Here is a 16,682-nt window from a genome sequence, read left to right as displayed (position 1 = left end):
GACAAAATTAAAACAGCTCCTCTCAATTGAACTAGGCAGAAAATGTTAGAAGATAATTGGACCTAATTAAAGCATCAAGAAAGAACCCACACAAAATAAGAACTGAAACCTCAATTATAGGATAATTTATGTGCAATATTTCAGTTGCCAAGCTCAGCAATATTTCAAATATAAGCACCATAACATGCAGACTAGCAAGCTCATGATTCAGAAAACCACAGGGAAGGGTGTAAGCACAAGGTTATGCAATACTTAGCTCAGTTCACATATATCACTCACACAAACATTAATATAGTAAAACGCAACAGTCGTAATTCTCCATACTAACATATATAATTGAGAAGGGGAAGATGTGGAAGACACCGAAGAAAATACCTAGCTAGCTACCTTACTTAGCAGTGTGCATTGAAAGTTTAATTGTACGTATCTGCACCCAGATCACCCAAACCTTGTATCAAACATTCAAACTACATTCTTGCATAGTCAATTAACCATTGAAAGAGCAAAATGCCACACACAGGTATATTGATAAATAGCTTCCACATTACTATTGGCCCTGAGCTTGTCTCATGGGGTAAGGAAAGAAAAAGCCTAGCTTTGTCATTTTACAGAAACTACAATTGAGCTATGCAGAGCAGGTCTACATGGTTATTCGATTTGCTTTATTACTGAGTAGAGAGAGAATATCGATGATATTTCTTTCTTACTACCCCTTAAAAGAACATATTCATGACAACCAGCAGCAGGCGCTCACCAAGTCCCGAGAGCTTGAAATTGAGTCACTGATTTTGCACCAGTAGCTAATCCAAAAGCAGAGGTATCCAGCGCTAACTTGTTTTTTTTTTTAAATAGATAAACATCCGGCTTTTTCATCATTAGATGTATACAACCAACATTTGATTGTTACAAAATCCGAAAAAAGATGCCAACATCACACAGTAAGAAAACAGAATAAGACCATCTCCAACAGCTATCTCAAATTTTCATCCTCAAAATACTATTACAGCATCCCTTATCACTATTACAGCATACTCTATCCCTAACACTGTAGCAGTACTGTATCACTGGATAGAGGATCTGTTGTAGATGAATTTCCAGTGCTACAGTAGACCGCAAATTACTGTAGCACTAGAATCCTCAAATTTGGAGGCTCCGTTGGAGATGGCCTAAGAATAAAAAATCATGAAGTTTGCAATCTGTAACTACATGAAATTTAGTCACTGATTTTGCACCAGTGGCTAACTTGTGACAGATTAAAACTACTATAAATGAATTGCAATCCAATTAAGCTGTAGCAATCACAAAGAAATTGGAAAATAAACTGCACTAGAACCCTTAAAATTGGGCACCACCGAGTCCTACTGTGTCAGCTATTATCGATGTTGCGCGCTGAACAAGATCAAACCTGACCGAATTTTATGAAGGAGGCAGGACACAAATCCGGCTCGGAACCGTCTGATGATCCGGCCTCCTTCATATCCAATCCCCTCCACTTCGGATCTCCTCCTCCCAGGAAAGCCATGGCCGCCGCCTCCTCCTGGATTCCGCCTACCCTTCCCGATTGCGACAACGCCCCAGGCTGGGTCCTACTTGACATGCGGTGCTACATCGCCGACCTCCCCAACGCTACCACCGCCACGGGCGTCACGAGCAGCGGGCTGCCCATCCAGGTGACCTTCCGCGCCGCCCGCCCGCCGACCCTCTCCTACCTCTGCGTCCACTGCCCCGGCATGGAGTTCCCCGGCTCAGCGCCCAAGGTTGTCGCCACACACGCCGACCTCGTCCTCCTCCGCGTCCCCATCAACCCCGACGCCGTCCTCTCCGCCATGACACGGTTCTGGGACTACTTCGTCTACAGGGCGCACCCCCCTCTGCTGGACCTGCTCCCCAACCCGTACCCCAAGTGCTTCAACGACTCCGAGGCCGCCCTCCTCAGTGGCGACGACGGCGGCGGGTACGTCGTCGCCGCCCTCCGGAGCAGGGTCCCAAGGCGCGATCCCAACGGCGGCGCGCTAATAAGGACGGAGTTCGACCTCCACCTCTACCGCTCCTCCAATGCCGATGAGGGTTGGATCTCCAAGCGATTGTCAGTTGAGGAGCCGGTGAGGGACACGCTTGTCCCGTTACCTGACGCGGTGGCCGACGACATGCTGTACCACGAGACGGGGAAGACGATCACGGTCGGCGGCAAGCGAGGCACGGTCGCCTGGGTGGACCTCTGGCGTGGCATCCTCCTGTGCAACTTGCTCGACGAGTGCCCAGTGCTCCGCGACGTCCCACTGCCCCTGCCAGCGAGGGGCAACTGGGATCGTCTGCTCCAAGAATGTAACCCCAACTTTCTCCGGGATATCACCATCAGCCGACACAAAGACTCTATCAAGTACATTGAGATCGAAATCCGGCCACCAAGAGAGCTGAAGAAGACCACCCGTGACTCCTACCTGGAATGGGTGCGCCGAAACTCAAGAAACTCCCAGCTGGTGCGACGTGATGGCTGGAGGGCAACAACATGGAGCATGCCTCTCCCGGTTGGTTCATGGGAGGATTGGCGCCGTGAATGTGACGTTGACGTCAATGCTCTCACCATTGACACCAGCAAGCCATGGCTCTCTAAGCCGCTGTCTAAGCTGCGTGGCAGTGACGCCAAAGCAATCCTGCAGAGTCTGTCAGTGGCATACCCCACCATAAGCATGGATGATGATGCTGTCTACTTGCTTTCTAAGGTGGATAATTTGGAGGTGGTGGTTGCTGTTGATGTGAGGAAGAACACGCTGCGAGGAGTAGCCGAGCTTGATATCCAAAAGGACTTCAGTTTGATGCCCACCTACTGCTCCAGTGAAATCTCTAGTTATCTGAAGAAGACTACAGGTAACTTTTGTGTACTGGTACTCCCCGCCTGTTTGCGTGTTTTTGTGTATACAATATGAATGCCCTTCTCAAATGTTGAACATCTAGGGACTCATCATGTTAGTTTAGTTCTGGTTTAGAAAGATCTGAATGACCAATTAGTTAAGGATTGAACTTGCAAGCTCGTGGACTTAATTCAGGAGCCTCTGCTTATTGATGGCAAATAGGGATGCAAGTGGGGACCCGATGGGTACCCAAGTACCCTACCCACTCTAGTTCATAAAAAAATTTCCACCATAACTAACTAATAAAATGAACTAGCAATTAGTGGGAATGGCATTTTTAGTAGGATGGAGTGGGTTTTGGGTCGACCAAAAAAAACTTGCATCCCTAATGGCAGCTAATACAGATTTGCTATACAGTGTTCTGTAAAGTGTGTATCAGTTGATCAAACAAACACTGGTAGTCCAATAGACATACATTACTAAGCTGTGTTGAGCTGAATTTACTGCTTTTGTGCGGAAACCGTTCTTGTGAAAGGACCGCAAAACTGTTGCAGAATAGAATCACAAATCCACAGCTCCCAGTTTTCTTTAATGGTGGTGGTGGTGGAATTCTGTCAAATTAAGAATCTAAACAGGACATTTAGAACAGTTGCTTGGTTATTGGCTGAATGGGAAGGTTGCCTCAACATTGTAATTGCAAAGGATAAGCACCCAAGAAATGGTGTTCAACCTGTTCCTGGCCAAAAGCAGCACCTTATGAGATGCAATATATAAGTTACATTTAACATAAATTAAGCTCCATCGGTTACTTTAATAAAATGATATTGACCAACGTCAACCTGGATAAGTATTTCTTGCCGCGGGCTTTTTGTTTCTTTCTTTGTTTATTGTGCTAGTAAATGAAAACATGAGTACTTGTTCTTCTTGATCTAAAAGAAACCAATTCTTGCTCTGGAGCATTTGTTAGATTTAAGATGAGCTATTCTATTTGATGCAGGCACATTAGAAGCGCTTAAACTAACTGAAAAGGAAGCGCTTAAACCAACTGAGGTGCGCGAAGGAACTGACCAGCAGAATGAGGCGTGGGAAGAAGCATGTATGGCGGCATATACCCCTGAATGATGCTAAACAATATCAACTTGTATGATGCATGTATGGCGGCGTATTCAGTTGGGAGCCGGTGAAAAACCGATGTTGTTCCCACGCGCGTCAGCTAATCAACAAAGTAGTTCAACAGAATGCAAACAAATACGTCGATGTAGGCAGGGAATTTCAACTTGAACAATCTAAATGCTCGTCTATGCTACTGCTGACTCCTTGTTGCTACTACATGTCTTCAGTTAAAGGATCCCTCTCTGCCAAGGTATCTTTGACTGCTGTGCTTGCGGAGAAGATCATAGTTGTTCGTGCACATAGAATTTTTTTTTCTCTGGTCCTATATCAATGTTGGTTGATAATTGGCATCACTACCAATTTTTAACGGGTACTAAACAAGCTAATAGTGATAAGCGGGCGATTATCACTATCGATTTGCAATCGGTAGTAACGATGTTATTATATTGTCACCACCGGCTCATAACTATCACTGTGAATTCATGAAGATAATCTGTCCTGGATTCAACTTTTTGATGCAAAAAAATAAAAAAAAGAGAATCTTGCAAAAGGAGCACCCTACACTACTAGAGAAAAAAAGCTATCAGTATTGGTACAACAAACAAGCAACAGAGATAATAGAGCGATTGTCACTATCGCTTTGGAACCGGCACTACCGGTTATGGTTGTCATTATCGGTTCATCAAGTGATAATTGGGTTCAATCTTGAATTTAACTTTTTGATGCCAAAATAAAATAAAATAAATTCTTTACACCCGGAGCACCCCTTGTATTATCTCGTGCGATTTGAACATAAGACATTTCAAGCAAAACTACCTTATTATTCTAAGTAAGAAGCAAAGAGTTAGCACATAATATTTGGACGAACTATGTAAAATTCATGATGGCTCAAAGAAAATCCGGAAAGAAATATATCACGTGCTAATGAATAATCTTAATCAATTTAAGATATTTTTAATATATTATGTAATTCTCGCACGAACAGAGGAAATTAAGCCATTCGCAGACTTGGCACCCTTGTTCTCCACTGGGAGGCAAGGATTATCTCTGGGTGATCGTCCGAAGATACGTTCTCCTTCGAACGGTCTTGGCGCCTCAGTGTTGCATCACCTTCGGCATGAGCTCGCCTTGCCTCGGCGCTGCATTACCTCTGGCTTGTGCTCGTCTTGCCTCAGCGCTGCATTACCTTCAGCTCTGCTACCTTCGATGGACTGTAGGGACACCGAAGCTACTCCCCCAACAACAACAAAATAACAAAAAAAAATGTTCTCCCTCTTCTAGATCTAGATTTGCTATGTTCTTCCTCTACTCTTCTTGCGTTGGTACTCGATTATTGGCTGATGCAGTAGGGGCGGTGAATGGATACCCCCTTCGCCAAGGTAACAATATATTATCTCTGTTTTCGTTTACTTGTCATCAATTTTTTACCGTAGCAACTTTGATCTTACGTTTTTTTTTAAAAAAATTACGAATACTCAAAAGTATCTAATACTAATAAAGTACATTTCACGATGAATCTAATGATATGAAAGTTTTAATTATTTATAAATCTTTCGTAGAAAAAAAACATAAAATCAAAATTGCTACAGTAAAAAAATGGTGACAAGTAAACAACGGAGGTAGTAACTCAATAAGTACTCAATTTTGGCTCCAATATATCTTCGAGGACATTAAAAAAAAACTTGTTTCGCATGGTCTTCTGAACGGCAATCCACCGCCCAAGTTGAGAAGCGGAGTACTGGGTTGGGGCAAACGTCCATGCCAAGGCAAGCCTCCAACTAGCCTCTTCTGAGTTTCACCGTCCTCTCACTCCAGTTTTTGTTTGTTTTCTTTTTCCTGACAATGCGAGTGCCCTGCACACCTCTTCAAACCTAGTTAAACATCGACACACCAAAGCACATTGAGATTTTATCTCCCCCTCGAGCAGCAAGGTGTGCAGGACCTACTTAAGAACTGCTCGAGTTCTTTCCTTTTAGAGGAATGAACTGCTCGATTTATTTATTTCAGTTTTCTGCTAATCATTTCTTCTGGTCTGTGGTCTTAGTAGCATAAGTTCAGTCCCAATAAGTGTTCAGGCTCGCGTAATTGTTGGCTCAAGCATCTAGTCCCACTATTACTCCATAGATATTCTTTCCAGTTTTTGTTTTATTAGAAGAACATACATTCAGTCAGTGTTGGCGCCGGCAGCCCATCGCAACAGACCCAGCTCCGGCAACCGATCTCAACGAACAAACACACACACGCACGCGGACGAGAGAGAGCGAGAGACTTGGAGATTTTGTGCTGCGAAACGTTGCAGCTTTTTCTGGGTTTTTTTCTTCTCTATTTATGCGATGCAGTGAGAAACAAATCGTGAGCTAACAATGACGCCTGACTCCTACGCCACATCGTGAGCTAACAATGACGCTTTGGCTGCGTCGTGCGTCGTGCCCACCGTGCGCGCCGTGGCTCAGCTAAACAATAGGAAGGCTCGGCCCTGACGTGAACAACACACGCCTCGGGCCTCTAACTGAACATGCAAACATGCAACTGAAAATATCTAAACGTGCGACAAACAAATCACCCGCTAATCCCGTTGCACCTCTGCGATGCCCGGCTTCTGCCGCATCTCGACGAACTTGTCTTGTCCGAGTGATTTGGTCAGGATGTCAGCCAGCTGCCCATCAGTGCTGACATGATCGACGTCCACCTTGCCGTTCTCAATGCATTCACGAATAAAATGAAAGCACGTATTGATGTGCTTATTGTGCTTGTGATGCATCGGGTTCTTGCTCAGCGCAATCGCTGACTTGTTGTCCACCAACAACTTGACCTTTAGCGCCTCACGTTCTGTCAGCTCGTCCAGCAAGCGGCTCAACCACACACCTTGATATGCTGCTGCTACCGCCACAATGTATTCCGCCTCACATGACGAGAGAGCGACAACATTATGCTTCTGGGACGACCACCTGATCAAGTTTGCGCCAAGGAAGAACGTGATGCCGATTGTGCTCTTGTGGTCATCAACATCACCCGGATGATCGTTGTCACTGAAACCAAAGAGATTAGGATCCAACGAGTCAGCCTTCTTGTAGCAACATCCATACCCGATCGTCTCGAAAATATATCAAAGTATATGCCTGGCTGCCGCCCAGTGTTGTGCCATCGAGGCCTCCATGTATCTGCTAACAATGCCCACCGCATGGGGAATGTCAGGTCGTGTGTTGACGAGGTAGCACAGACTTCTGATGATGTTTTTGTACCTCGTCACATCCACTGCAACACCGCTGTCCCGCTTGCTCAGCTTGAGTCGATTCTCCATCTGAGTATGGCAGGGGTTGCACCCAAACATGCCCGACAGCTCGAGTATCTTGGCTGCATAAGCACTTGGCACATGGTGACCTCTCCACCTCCTTGCTTCACCTCGATCCCCAAGTAATAACTCAGGAGACCAAGGTCGCTCATGCTGAACAGCTACATCATTTGGTTCTTGAAGGCAGTGATGTCCTCACTAAAGGGACTAGTGATGATCAAATCATCCACATATACACCGACCAGCAAGAAGGATTGACCGCTCACCAGCCTGTGCACTGCATGCTCCAGTGGATTCCACTCGAAACCAAGCGAAATGAGCTCATTATCCAGCCTCCTGTTCCATGCCTAGGGTGCTTGACGTAGCCTGTACAAAGCTTTGTTGCCATGACTAATGTCGATGAAGCCTGATGGTTGATGTACATAAACTTCCTCGGCAAGATCACCATTCAAGAACACGGATTTCACATCCATATGGTGAACTTCCCACCCGACATGTGCGGTGAGTGTGAGCAGCAGTCGCATAGCCTCCTATCTCACCACCGATGCAAACACCTCATCGTAGTCCACCAAGCGGGCTTTATGCTTGATGATGTTGCCCGTCGGGTCCTTCTTCACCTTGAACACGCATTTGAGCCCTATGGCTCGATGTCCGAACATGAGTGCGGCGAGCTCCCATGTATTGTTCTTATCGACCGACTTCAGCTCATCCTCCATGGTGCGACGCCAGCAGCTCACGGTCAATGCTTGCTCAACACTGCTCGGCTCCTCGATGGCGAGCAAGCACAAGCTGCTATACTCAAAGTCGTTCACCTCCTCGATGGTGCTCCACTCATTCAGCAGCATGCAGAAGCGAAGTGCCACACCATCGGAGTCGTATGCACCCTCGCTCTATGGTGTCGCCCACTGCACACCCGACAGTGTAGGTGTCACCGTCGATGCTGGTGTGGGCGTGGTTGACGGTACGACTGATGTCGTAGGCGAGGGTGACAATGCGGGCGTGTGTTGCTGTGTGTCGTCATCGACCGTTGGTGCAGCGTTGGTCATGGCCATATACTTCACTGTGAATGTCACCGCTAGCATTGAATCGTCAGTGTTCTCACTCCAATTCCACGCACGGTGTTCCTCAAACACCATGTCACGCGAGACGTGAAGTCTCTTGGCCACCGGATCATAGTCCTGATAGCCCTTCATCCCGGGCTCATAGCTCAGAAAGACCATTGGCATCTATCCGTCTGCGAGCTTGTTAACACCTGGCCTGACCCTCTTGACATGAGCTATGCACCCGAATGTGCGCATGTGATGGACATTTGGCTTTCTTTTGTACTAAGCTTTATACGGGGTCTGGCCGTCAGGCTTCTCATTGGCACACGATTGAGGATGTAGACGGCAGTCTTCGCCGCCTCACTCCAGAACTCTGCCAGCACCTTCATGCTATTGAGAAAGAAACGGGCCATCTCAACCACCATTCAGTTGCATCGCTCGATGACGCCATTTTTTGTTGCGAATAGGGCGCGGTGGTGTGATGCTTGACGCCATGCTCGTCGCAGTAGGCCATGAACTCGATGGAGTTGAATTCTCTACCCCGATCGGAGTGAAACACCTTGAGCCGGCCGTCATGCTCATTCTTAGTCAGCGCCTTCACCTTCTTGAAGTACGTGAACGTCTCATCCTTGGTCTCATGGAGCTCGAGCCACATGAATCGGCTATAGTCATCCACAATCAATAGGAAATAACTTTTACCTCCAGTAATGCTTGGTTGGATTTGGCCGCACAAGTCACTGTGGAAGAGCTCAAGGCCTCGCTCAACACGATATACAGTAGCCTATGGGAATGGCACGTAGTGCTGCTTGCCAAGGGCGCATTAGTCACAGAACTGTTCAACGCAGTCGATCAGCGGGACACCATCCACCATCTTTTCCAGCTCTATCTCCCAGAGCGACGAAAAGTTCAAGTAGTTGTACCGGGCATGCCAGAGCCATGCCGCATCGTCCATCTTCAACAGCAAGCACACGGGCACGGTGAAGTCTGCTTCAATGTGTAAAGCATGTTCCTTGTACGTGGTGCCTGGACCAGCAGTGCGCGCTCGTGATCATAGATGCACAGCTTCCAGTCTTGATGACGATCTTGCAACCACCCTCTTCTAGCTGGTCTAGACTCACGATGTTGCTCTTCAAACGGGGTATGTAGTATACCTCTGTGAGCACCTTTTGCTCCTTGTTCTTGCACTCCATCATCACCGAGTCGAGGCCGCATGTTTCAATGACTGAGCCATCACCGAAGCGCACTGATCTAGGTATGTCCTCGTCGAGGGATGTCAACGTTGTTCTGCATCCCATCATGTGGTTGCTCGCCTCCATGTTGAGGTACCACACATCATCATCGGAGTCGATCGTGAACACGTGCTCCTCGTTGAGGAACACATTCTGAGTCAAGGTGCGCATGACGTCACATGCATGCGCCAAGAGAAGTGCTTGCTGCTCGGTGTTCGTCTTCGCAAGGTGCACCTCCTCACGCCGTTCACGTTCACGGCACGACTTGCGACACTCCTTGGCCCAATGGCCGTAGATGCCAGAATTGCAGCATTGTCTCGAGCACTCTTGCTTCATGCTCACTACTTTGGCTTGGGGTGCGGTTGTCCGCCTGGCTTCTCCCCACCAGAGGAGTCGCCTTGGTGATGATGGAACAACCGCGCCAGTCACTCCTCATCCGTGCGCAACTGCCCAGTGAGTTCTTCGATAGACATCTTGCTCAAATCGAGTAAAGTATCGATCGAGAGAGCGATCTACGTGTACCATGGCGGCATGACGCGGAGAAACATATTGATGACACATGCCTCATCCATCTACTCGCCCAATATATGAATGTTGCTGGCGAGCCCGGAAATCCACATGGTGAAGTCATCGATGGCCTCCCCGTCTCTGAAGGAGATGTTCTTGAACTCCTTCAAGAGCTTCTGTTCGTTCGCCTCCTACACGCACGCGACACCCATGCGCATTGTCTTTAGAGCATCTCATGCCTCCTTGGCTCTCTTCTTAATGTCAAGTGTCAAGTGCATATCTGCCGATACAACGCGGAGTACGGTTGCTAACGCTAACCTATCCTCGCAGTGCTTGACCTTGCTGCTCTGGATCGCATCTCAGAGCCCTTGTGCTTCAAGATTAACCTGCATGACAAGAGCCCAATCATTGTAGTTTGTTCGTGTCAACACCGGGTAGACCACAGAACCGCTGGTCTCCTTCACAATCCGCTCCACCATGATGCCGCACGAGGTACTGCCTTCGCCAGAATGTTCGTCTTTGCTGGTATGAGCCTTCGGTGGTGGAGACCTTGACAAGGAGCGACTGTCGCCTTTCTCCATTGTCAGCTAGTTGTCCTCCTTAACTGGCTCTGATGCCACGTGTTGGCGCCAGCAACAAATCTCAACAGACCCAGTTCCGACAACCAATCTCAATGAACACACACGCACGTGAACAAGAGAGAGAGAGAGAGAGAGAGAGAGAGAGAGAGAGAGAGAGAGAGAGAGACTTGGAGATTTTGTGAAACATTGCAGCATTTTGTGGGTTTTTTCTTCTCTATTTATGCGATGCAGTGAGAAACAAATCGTGGGCTAATAATTGTGCCCGACTCCTTCGCCACACCGCACTTTGGTTGGGCCGTGCCTACCATGAAGGTGATATGCGCTAGAGGCAATCACATAGATGATTGCATCACACGTCTATGTTCATGTACTTCTGAATAATGTGTTATTCCAAGAATGACTATTGTTTACTTTGATTGACAAGTATGTGTCTTGTTCATGAAACTCTTTGTTTATATCATGATGTTATTCTTAGTCGATCACTGGTCGCATATTATTGTAATGATACATAAGACCAATACATGTATTGGTTGATGATCACATTTCATGGATCATAGGTATATGGATACCAGGTCAATAATATGAATATTTATATTGGAGAACATAATGTTGGAAAGATCCACCATGAGATACTGTTAGGATTGTTATTATGATGTGCCATCAGTTGTGAACGAGTTGGGGGAATGGGAACGGAATAGATCACAAAAGTAGAGTCGATGAACTCGCCAGCAACCATCTCTACTCCCCAAGCAGCGCGAATAGAAGCCAGATGCACGTGCACGAGTAGCTTCAATCGATGGCAGTATGAATCGAAGCCAAGCAGACATTGGCCATCACCCTCAACCCCCCTTCACCAACCCTCATGCCACGCCCTCCTCTAACCTCCACTGTACAACGAAGAAAAATTTGGAGATGGAAGAGATTTGAGGATGGAGGGGAGAGAGAGAGAGAGAGAGAGAGAGAGAGAGAGAGAGAGAGAGAGAGAGAGATGGGAGGGGAATTGATAACAACGCTGATTTGGACGACGACAGCCTTGTTTTGGATGGAGTTGTCCTCGATCTCGGAGGCAGCGGCCATTGATTTGGGCATCTATGTCCCCTATATGTGGAGGCCCTTGTTCTTCCTATGCGAGAGAGCGAGCCGAAGTGAGAGGCAGCTACAGGAGGGGAAAGCGACTCTAGTTAATGCAACATGTCGATGTTGTGTGAACGTAGACGCATGTTGAATTTTTCATCATCTATGTGGAACAGATGGATGTACAACGGACGAAAAGAAGTCTTTACCTTAAAATGATCATCTAAAAAAATATTTATTAAAATAACAAAGTAAAAAAATCTGAAAAAGAAAAGAGAGATTAAAATAAAAAGGAAAATTGGCTATAGGTGTGGCCCCACCACGCAGCCACCCCTCCAAGCCGCCTCTCAATTTGAGGTCCAAACCACTCCCCCGTCCCATCGCCTAGCCGCCGTCCTCGCTCCGACGAGTCCTCCGCCGCCGCTCCTCCCTCGGTCCAGCCGGGTGGGGTGGAGATCCGCCCCGGCCCGGGTCGGATTGGATTGGTTCCTTTCGTCGTTGGTGAGTACTCTGTACTGTAATCCTAGCTCGCTCGGATGGGTTCCCCTGTTCTACGAGTAGGTTCTGTGCGCAATCGAATCCGGATGCTTCGTTCTCCCCGTTCGGTTAAGCTGCGGATTCGTGTGCTGCGTGGTGCCCTACTAAGTGCTAACCCAATCCACTCATACATCCATCCATGCATAATTCGATTAGGTTCTGCTAATTCAGCGAGCAGGACTTTAGTCCTTTCTATCCACGGTACGGGTACAGTTTATTTTCCAAAACAAATAGGGGTTCTATTAAGTCCCACCCTGGCATCGCAATTCTGGTGGTTTGGAACACAGGAATTTCACAGGAAACAGTTTGAGTTTGATTCCCGCAAGAATCTAGGGAAATTCCCGTGTTTTTTACGGGTCCCAAATTTTGTTCACAACCGTGGATGATTCCACCAACAGAGCTACGTAAATTAAGTATCTCCAACTTAGGCGACTGAAAATTTAAGGAGTTCCTTTTTTGTTCGCATAGTTGGCTGCAGATACAGATCCCTCAACCTTTTCTAAGGTCTGCTAGCTCTTACCGTAGGAGTATTTCTCATCTACATCCGTTTGAATTATTCCTGTCAATGTCCTGCAGTCATGAGGTTCAATCGCAGTTTCTGGATTTCAGGAGATGCCTTACGCTTGGTTTCAGCAAAATTTTGGTGCGCTTCATCCACAAAGTGCTAACGAGATGCCTTACGCTTGTTTTCAGGAAATTTTTGGTGTGCTCCATCCACAGTGCTAAAGCTGCGCTTGAAACATATGGAATGGTCTTAGTAAGTCTGGCTCTTCTCCGTGCATGATCCGGATTTGTGCTTTGCCTTGGGAAAGAACAGATCATGACTTCCGTAGTCCATGGTGTTTCAGGTATTCTTGATACATCCACTGCTGTTATATAAATGTTTAACTGTAACACTAGGGTGTAGGGCAGTGTTTGGTTCTGAGATGTAACTTTAGTCACGATACATGGAGTTTTAGGTCTAATATTTAGAACGCATCCCACCTTTGGGTGTGTTGTGAATTCTAGCAGAGAGCACATTCATTATATATGTGTTGGAATTACATATCATCCAATCAAGCAGTGGCATTTGTGCCACAAACTAATTGCCAACAATGGGTACACGACACCATCTTTTGATCCATTATTTCTATTTTACTTAAGGAAATCCTTCCACTATATGTGACTGCAAGAAATGTTGTTTGTGCTGGCAGCTGAGGCTGCTGAGCTAGAATCAGCGTTTAGTTCATGCTCCCTTGATCCATTATTTCTATTTTACTTAAGGAAATCCTTCCACTATATGTGACTGCAAGAAAAGTTGTTTGTTTTGGCAGCTGAGGCTGCTGATCTAGAATCAGCGTTTAGTTCATGCTCCCTGCCTTTGGACTCCCCAAACAACAAATAAGCATTTTTTTTTTAAAGAAACTAGGGGATTTTATGTGGTTTTGTATCAGTGATGATATGCATACCTGCCATTATATGGTATACTGGATGCAGCCTGGTGCTACCGAACAGATTCATAGCTGGTGGAAATTTGGCAAGTGCTCTCTGCGGCATTTATATTGATCACTACCATATAAAAAAAATGTTAAATTATAACTGGTGTTACTTGTTAGTACATGACAAGTGATGGCATATGCAATTCATTTATAACTGTTGTTACTTGTTAGTACATTGAAGTCAAGTGTGCATTTCTCATTTTTTTATGTGTTTCCCTGGGCAGGTGACCACAGAGCTGAGGATCAACATCAACAGCAGAAGCAAGCTGAACCTGAGGACCAGCAAGAAGCCACAGTTACTAGTTCAGGTAGTCAAACAATGGTGGGCACACCACCAGCAGATTATGTGTCACCCTATGGCCCTCATGACGTGGGCCATGCAATGGTACGGCTTGTAACTTTTCCATTTTACTTATTAGTGCTACTGGATTCTTCTCAGGCTGCAGTCTTTTCCATTGAGTTATGTCCAAGGAAAAGTTGACAATTGGTCATAGAGAGATGTGTAAGAAATACCATATGGGGTATCGAATCACCTTTCCTGCTTCAAACACCTCTTCAAAGCTAATACTAACAGAACATATTGAGATCAAAACTCTTATAGAGTGCTGAGGACAATCTAATACATCATTTCCCTGTTGCTGAAGAGAAATACGAAATATTCCCGTTGTTCAGACTATTTGGCTCTAAGCAGAGCAGTTATATCCCATCGCAAAATTTCTGCTATATCACTTTTCCTTCTCATACTGTCACTAAATGTATGCCTATCATCACATTCGAGTCTTAAACTAGCAAAGCTTCGTCATTGGATATTTGCACACTGGGTGGTCTCAGTTTCTTGCTAATGTATGTTTGTTTCCCTCTTTATGGTCTAAATTGTTACTACACATGTGTTTTGCTGGTACATTCTTTACTTTATTGTGAATATTTCTAATTATTTTTAAGGTACCCTTGCTATGGATCTTCTAATTTCAGCAGCTTCTTAGACCTTCACCGTAAAGATTGTTACAGTTTTTTTTTTCTCCTTTCAATTACTTCTTTGTTACAATTTTTTTTTAATCAAGATTCATGCAGAATTTCGAGGAATATGTTGCAACCTCTATTGGCTAATTTCATATTTCGTGCCTGGCAGGGTCAATTCGCTTACCCAAATATTGACCCATACTATGGAAGCCTTTATGCGGCTTACGGTGGACCGCCAATGGTAAAGCTCTTGCGTACTCTCTCCGGTAGCAAATATATTTCATTGTAGCCCAATGAACTTTTCTCCAAATGTAGGTTGTATCAGCTTTGAGGAACATTTATGATTTATCAAATTTAGAAATAATTGAAGGGCACCAAGTTCATTTAATTCGACTTCTTATTTCTTAAGGCCAAAGATTAAAAGATTCATGTTTGCAATCAGAATCCAAAGTATAGCTAAATATTCAAGTGCGCCTTGAGAGGGTAGGCCAATATCCAATATTACCATATAGCCTATTCTGATTCATAGTCAGTCAGAAAAGGATCACTGCATAATGTAGACTTTTTTGTGCGATTATCGTTCTTTGTTTAAACTGGTCTGTTGGAGTTAATAAAATTGATTATTTTTTCAGATGCATCCACCATTGGTCGGAATGCATCCGACTGGTTTACCGTTGCCTACTGATGCCATTGAAGAGCCTGTGTATGTAAATGCAAAGCAATACAATGCAATATTAAGGCGGCGTCAATCTCGGGCTAAAGCTGAATCTGAAAGGAAGCTTGTCAAGGGTCGTAAGGTAAATCTTCTTAACCACCTTCCACGGTGCCATATGACTCAGAATTTTTAATTAGCTATTTCTGTTCATGATGCTAGAGCAAATAATCAAGTGAATTCTCCAATCTACCTTCCCTACTTCCACTTGAAGATTGATCTGCCCCACGCTGTACTATAAATCTTCTGGTGAATATTATTTCAATCTTCCATCATATCAGAAATTTTAACGTACCAAGTTTTTTGTGCCTGCACGGGTGTTGCTTATCACAAAAGCAGTTAAGATTTAGGAATACAAATTGGATGCCACACATTGACAAAGTTGAAAGGCTGAATTGCTGCTTTCTGTTTTCATCTGAAAGTTACTTTTTAGATGGACCAAATTGAATTTGTTAGTATCATGATTTATTTTCAAAAAGAAAGACTCAACGATAAACATGCAATTCTTTGTTACTCTAATAGACCTAAAAATTCTGCCAAGTTCAGATGACCCCACTGCAAGTTGCTTGCAAGTGTTTCATACTGTTTGATAGCATGTGAAACAAAAACAACTTGCGTGTTTATTTCTTATGACTGTTAAGTTCCTTGTGTCTTAACTCACTTACATCTGTGCTGTGCAGCCGTATCTCCATGAGTCAAGGCATCAGCATGCCCTGAAAAGGGCCAGGGGAGCTGGAGGCCGGTTTCTTAATTCGAAGTCAGATGACAAGGAAGAGAACTCCGATTCCAGTCACAAAGAAAAACAGAACGGAGTTGTGCCCCACAGCAGTGGCCAACCGTCAACCCCTCCATCCCCTAACGGTGCATCTTCAGCTAATAAGGCGGACAGTCGTGAATGAGGTTTAAAAAACTCTCCATTGGAGAGAGTTAAGCTAAGCACCTGACGCTAGACATGTCAACAGTTTTGTACAGTAAGCGCTAGTGGGCAACAGAAAATGGCGTCGTTGGATGTTGTAGGATATGTTCCATAGAAAACATAGGCGAGTCGATATGTTTCCCTTCTCATTTTATTTCCTTTTCTGTACAATGAGTAGCTTGGTGTCCCGAGGATAGCTCCGGTCAGTTGTTCAGAAAGTCCATGTAGCATATTAGCCCCATTGTTTGCTTGCTTGGAGTCAGTTCATAACCTGCTGTCCTGCATCATCATTTGTGTTGCAGCGAATAAGCACTGGCTATGTGTTTGTTGGTGACAATAAACCTTATTGTAGGACATGCAATGAAGCTAGCTCTGTTTTCCTCCTCAA

At 45.3% G+C, this 16,682-nt stretch overlaps 2 protein-coding genes across 3 annotated transcripts; both read left to right on the top strand.

The window, feature by feature from the left end:
• Nucleotides 1-1,389: 1,389 nt before the first annotated feature.
• Nucleotides 1,390-4,282, top strand: LOC133904288 (uncharacterized). Its single transcript, XM_062345752.1, has 2 exons — nucleotides 1,390-2,868; nucleotides 3,850-4,282. Exons 1-2 carry the CDS (start codon nucleotides 1,419-1,421, stop codon nucleotides 3,972-3,974), a joined length of 1,575 nt encoding a protein of 524 aa, XP_062201736.1. The 5' UTR covers nucleotides 1,390-1,418; the 3' UTR covers nucleotides 3,975-4,282.
• Nucleotides 4,283-12,015: 7,733 nt separating this feature from the next.
• Nucleotides 12,016-16,682, top strand: LOC133904903 (nuclear transcription factor Y subunit A-7-like). 2 transcript variants are annotated; one of them, XM_062346547.1, is made up of 6 exons: nucleotides 12,016-12,192; nucleotides 12,922-13,076; nucleotides 13,931-14,091; nucleotides 14,836-14,907; nucleotides 15,299-15,463; nucleotides 16,059-16,682. In XM_062346547.1, the coding sequence occupies exons 2-6, from the start codon at nucleotides 13,049-13,051 to the stop codon at nucleotides 16,275-16,277; spliced, it is 645 nt and encodes a 214-aa protein (XP_062202531.1). In that variant the 5' UTR covers nucleotides 12,016-12,192; nucleotides 12,922-13,048; the 3' UTR covers nucleotides 16,278-16,682. The 2 variants fall into 2 exon arrangements, with proteins under 2 accessions (XP_062202531.1, XP_062202532.1); XM_062346548.1 differs by lacking the exon at nucleotides 12,016-12,192 and having other exon boundaries at nucleotides 12,928-13,076; nucleotides 13,931-14,014.

This window comes from Phragmites australis, chromosome 22, assembly GCF_958298935.1.
Source record: "Phragmites australis chromosome 22, lpPhrAust1.1, whole genome shotgun sequence".
In the NCBI taxonomy this organism is placed as follows: Eukaryota; Viridiplantae; Streptophyta; class Magnoliopsida; order Poales; family Poaceae; genus Phragmites; species Phragmites australis.
This window is presented reverse-complemented; position numbering and strand designations above follow the sequence as displayed.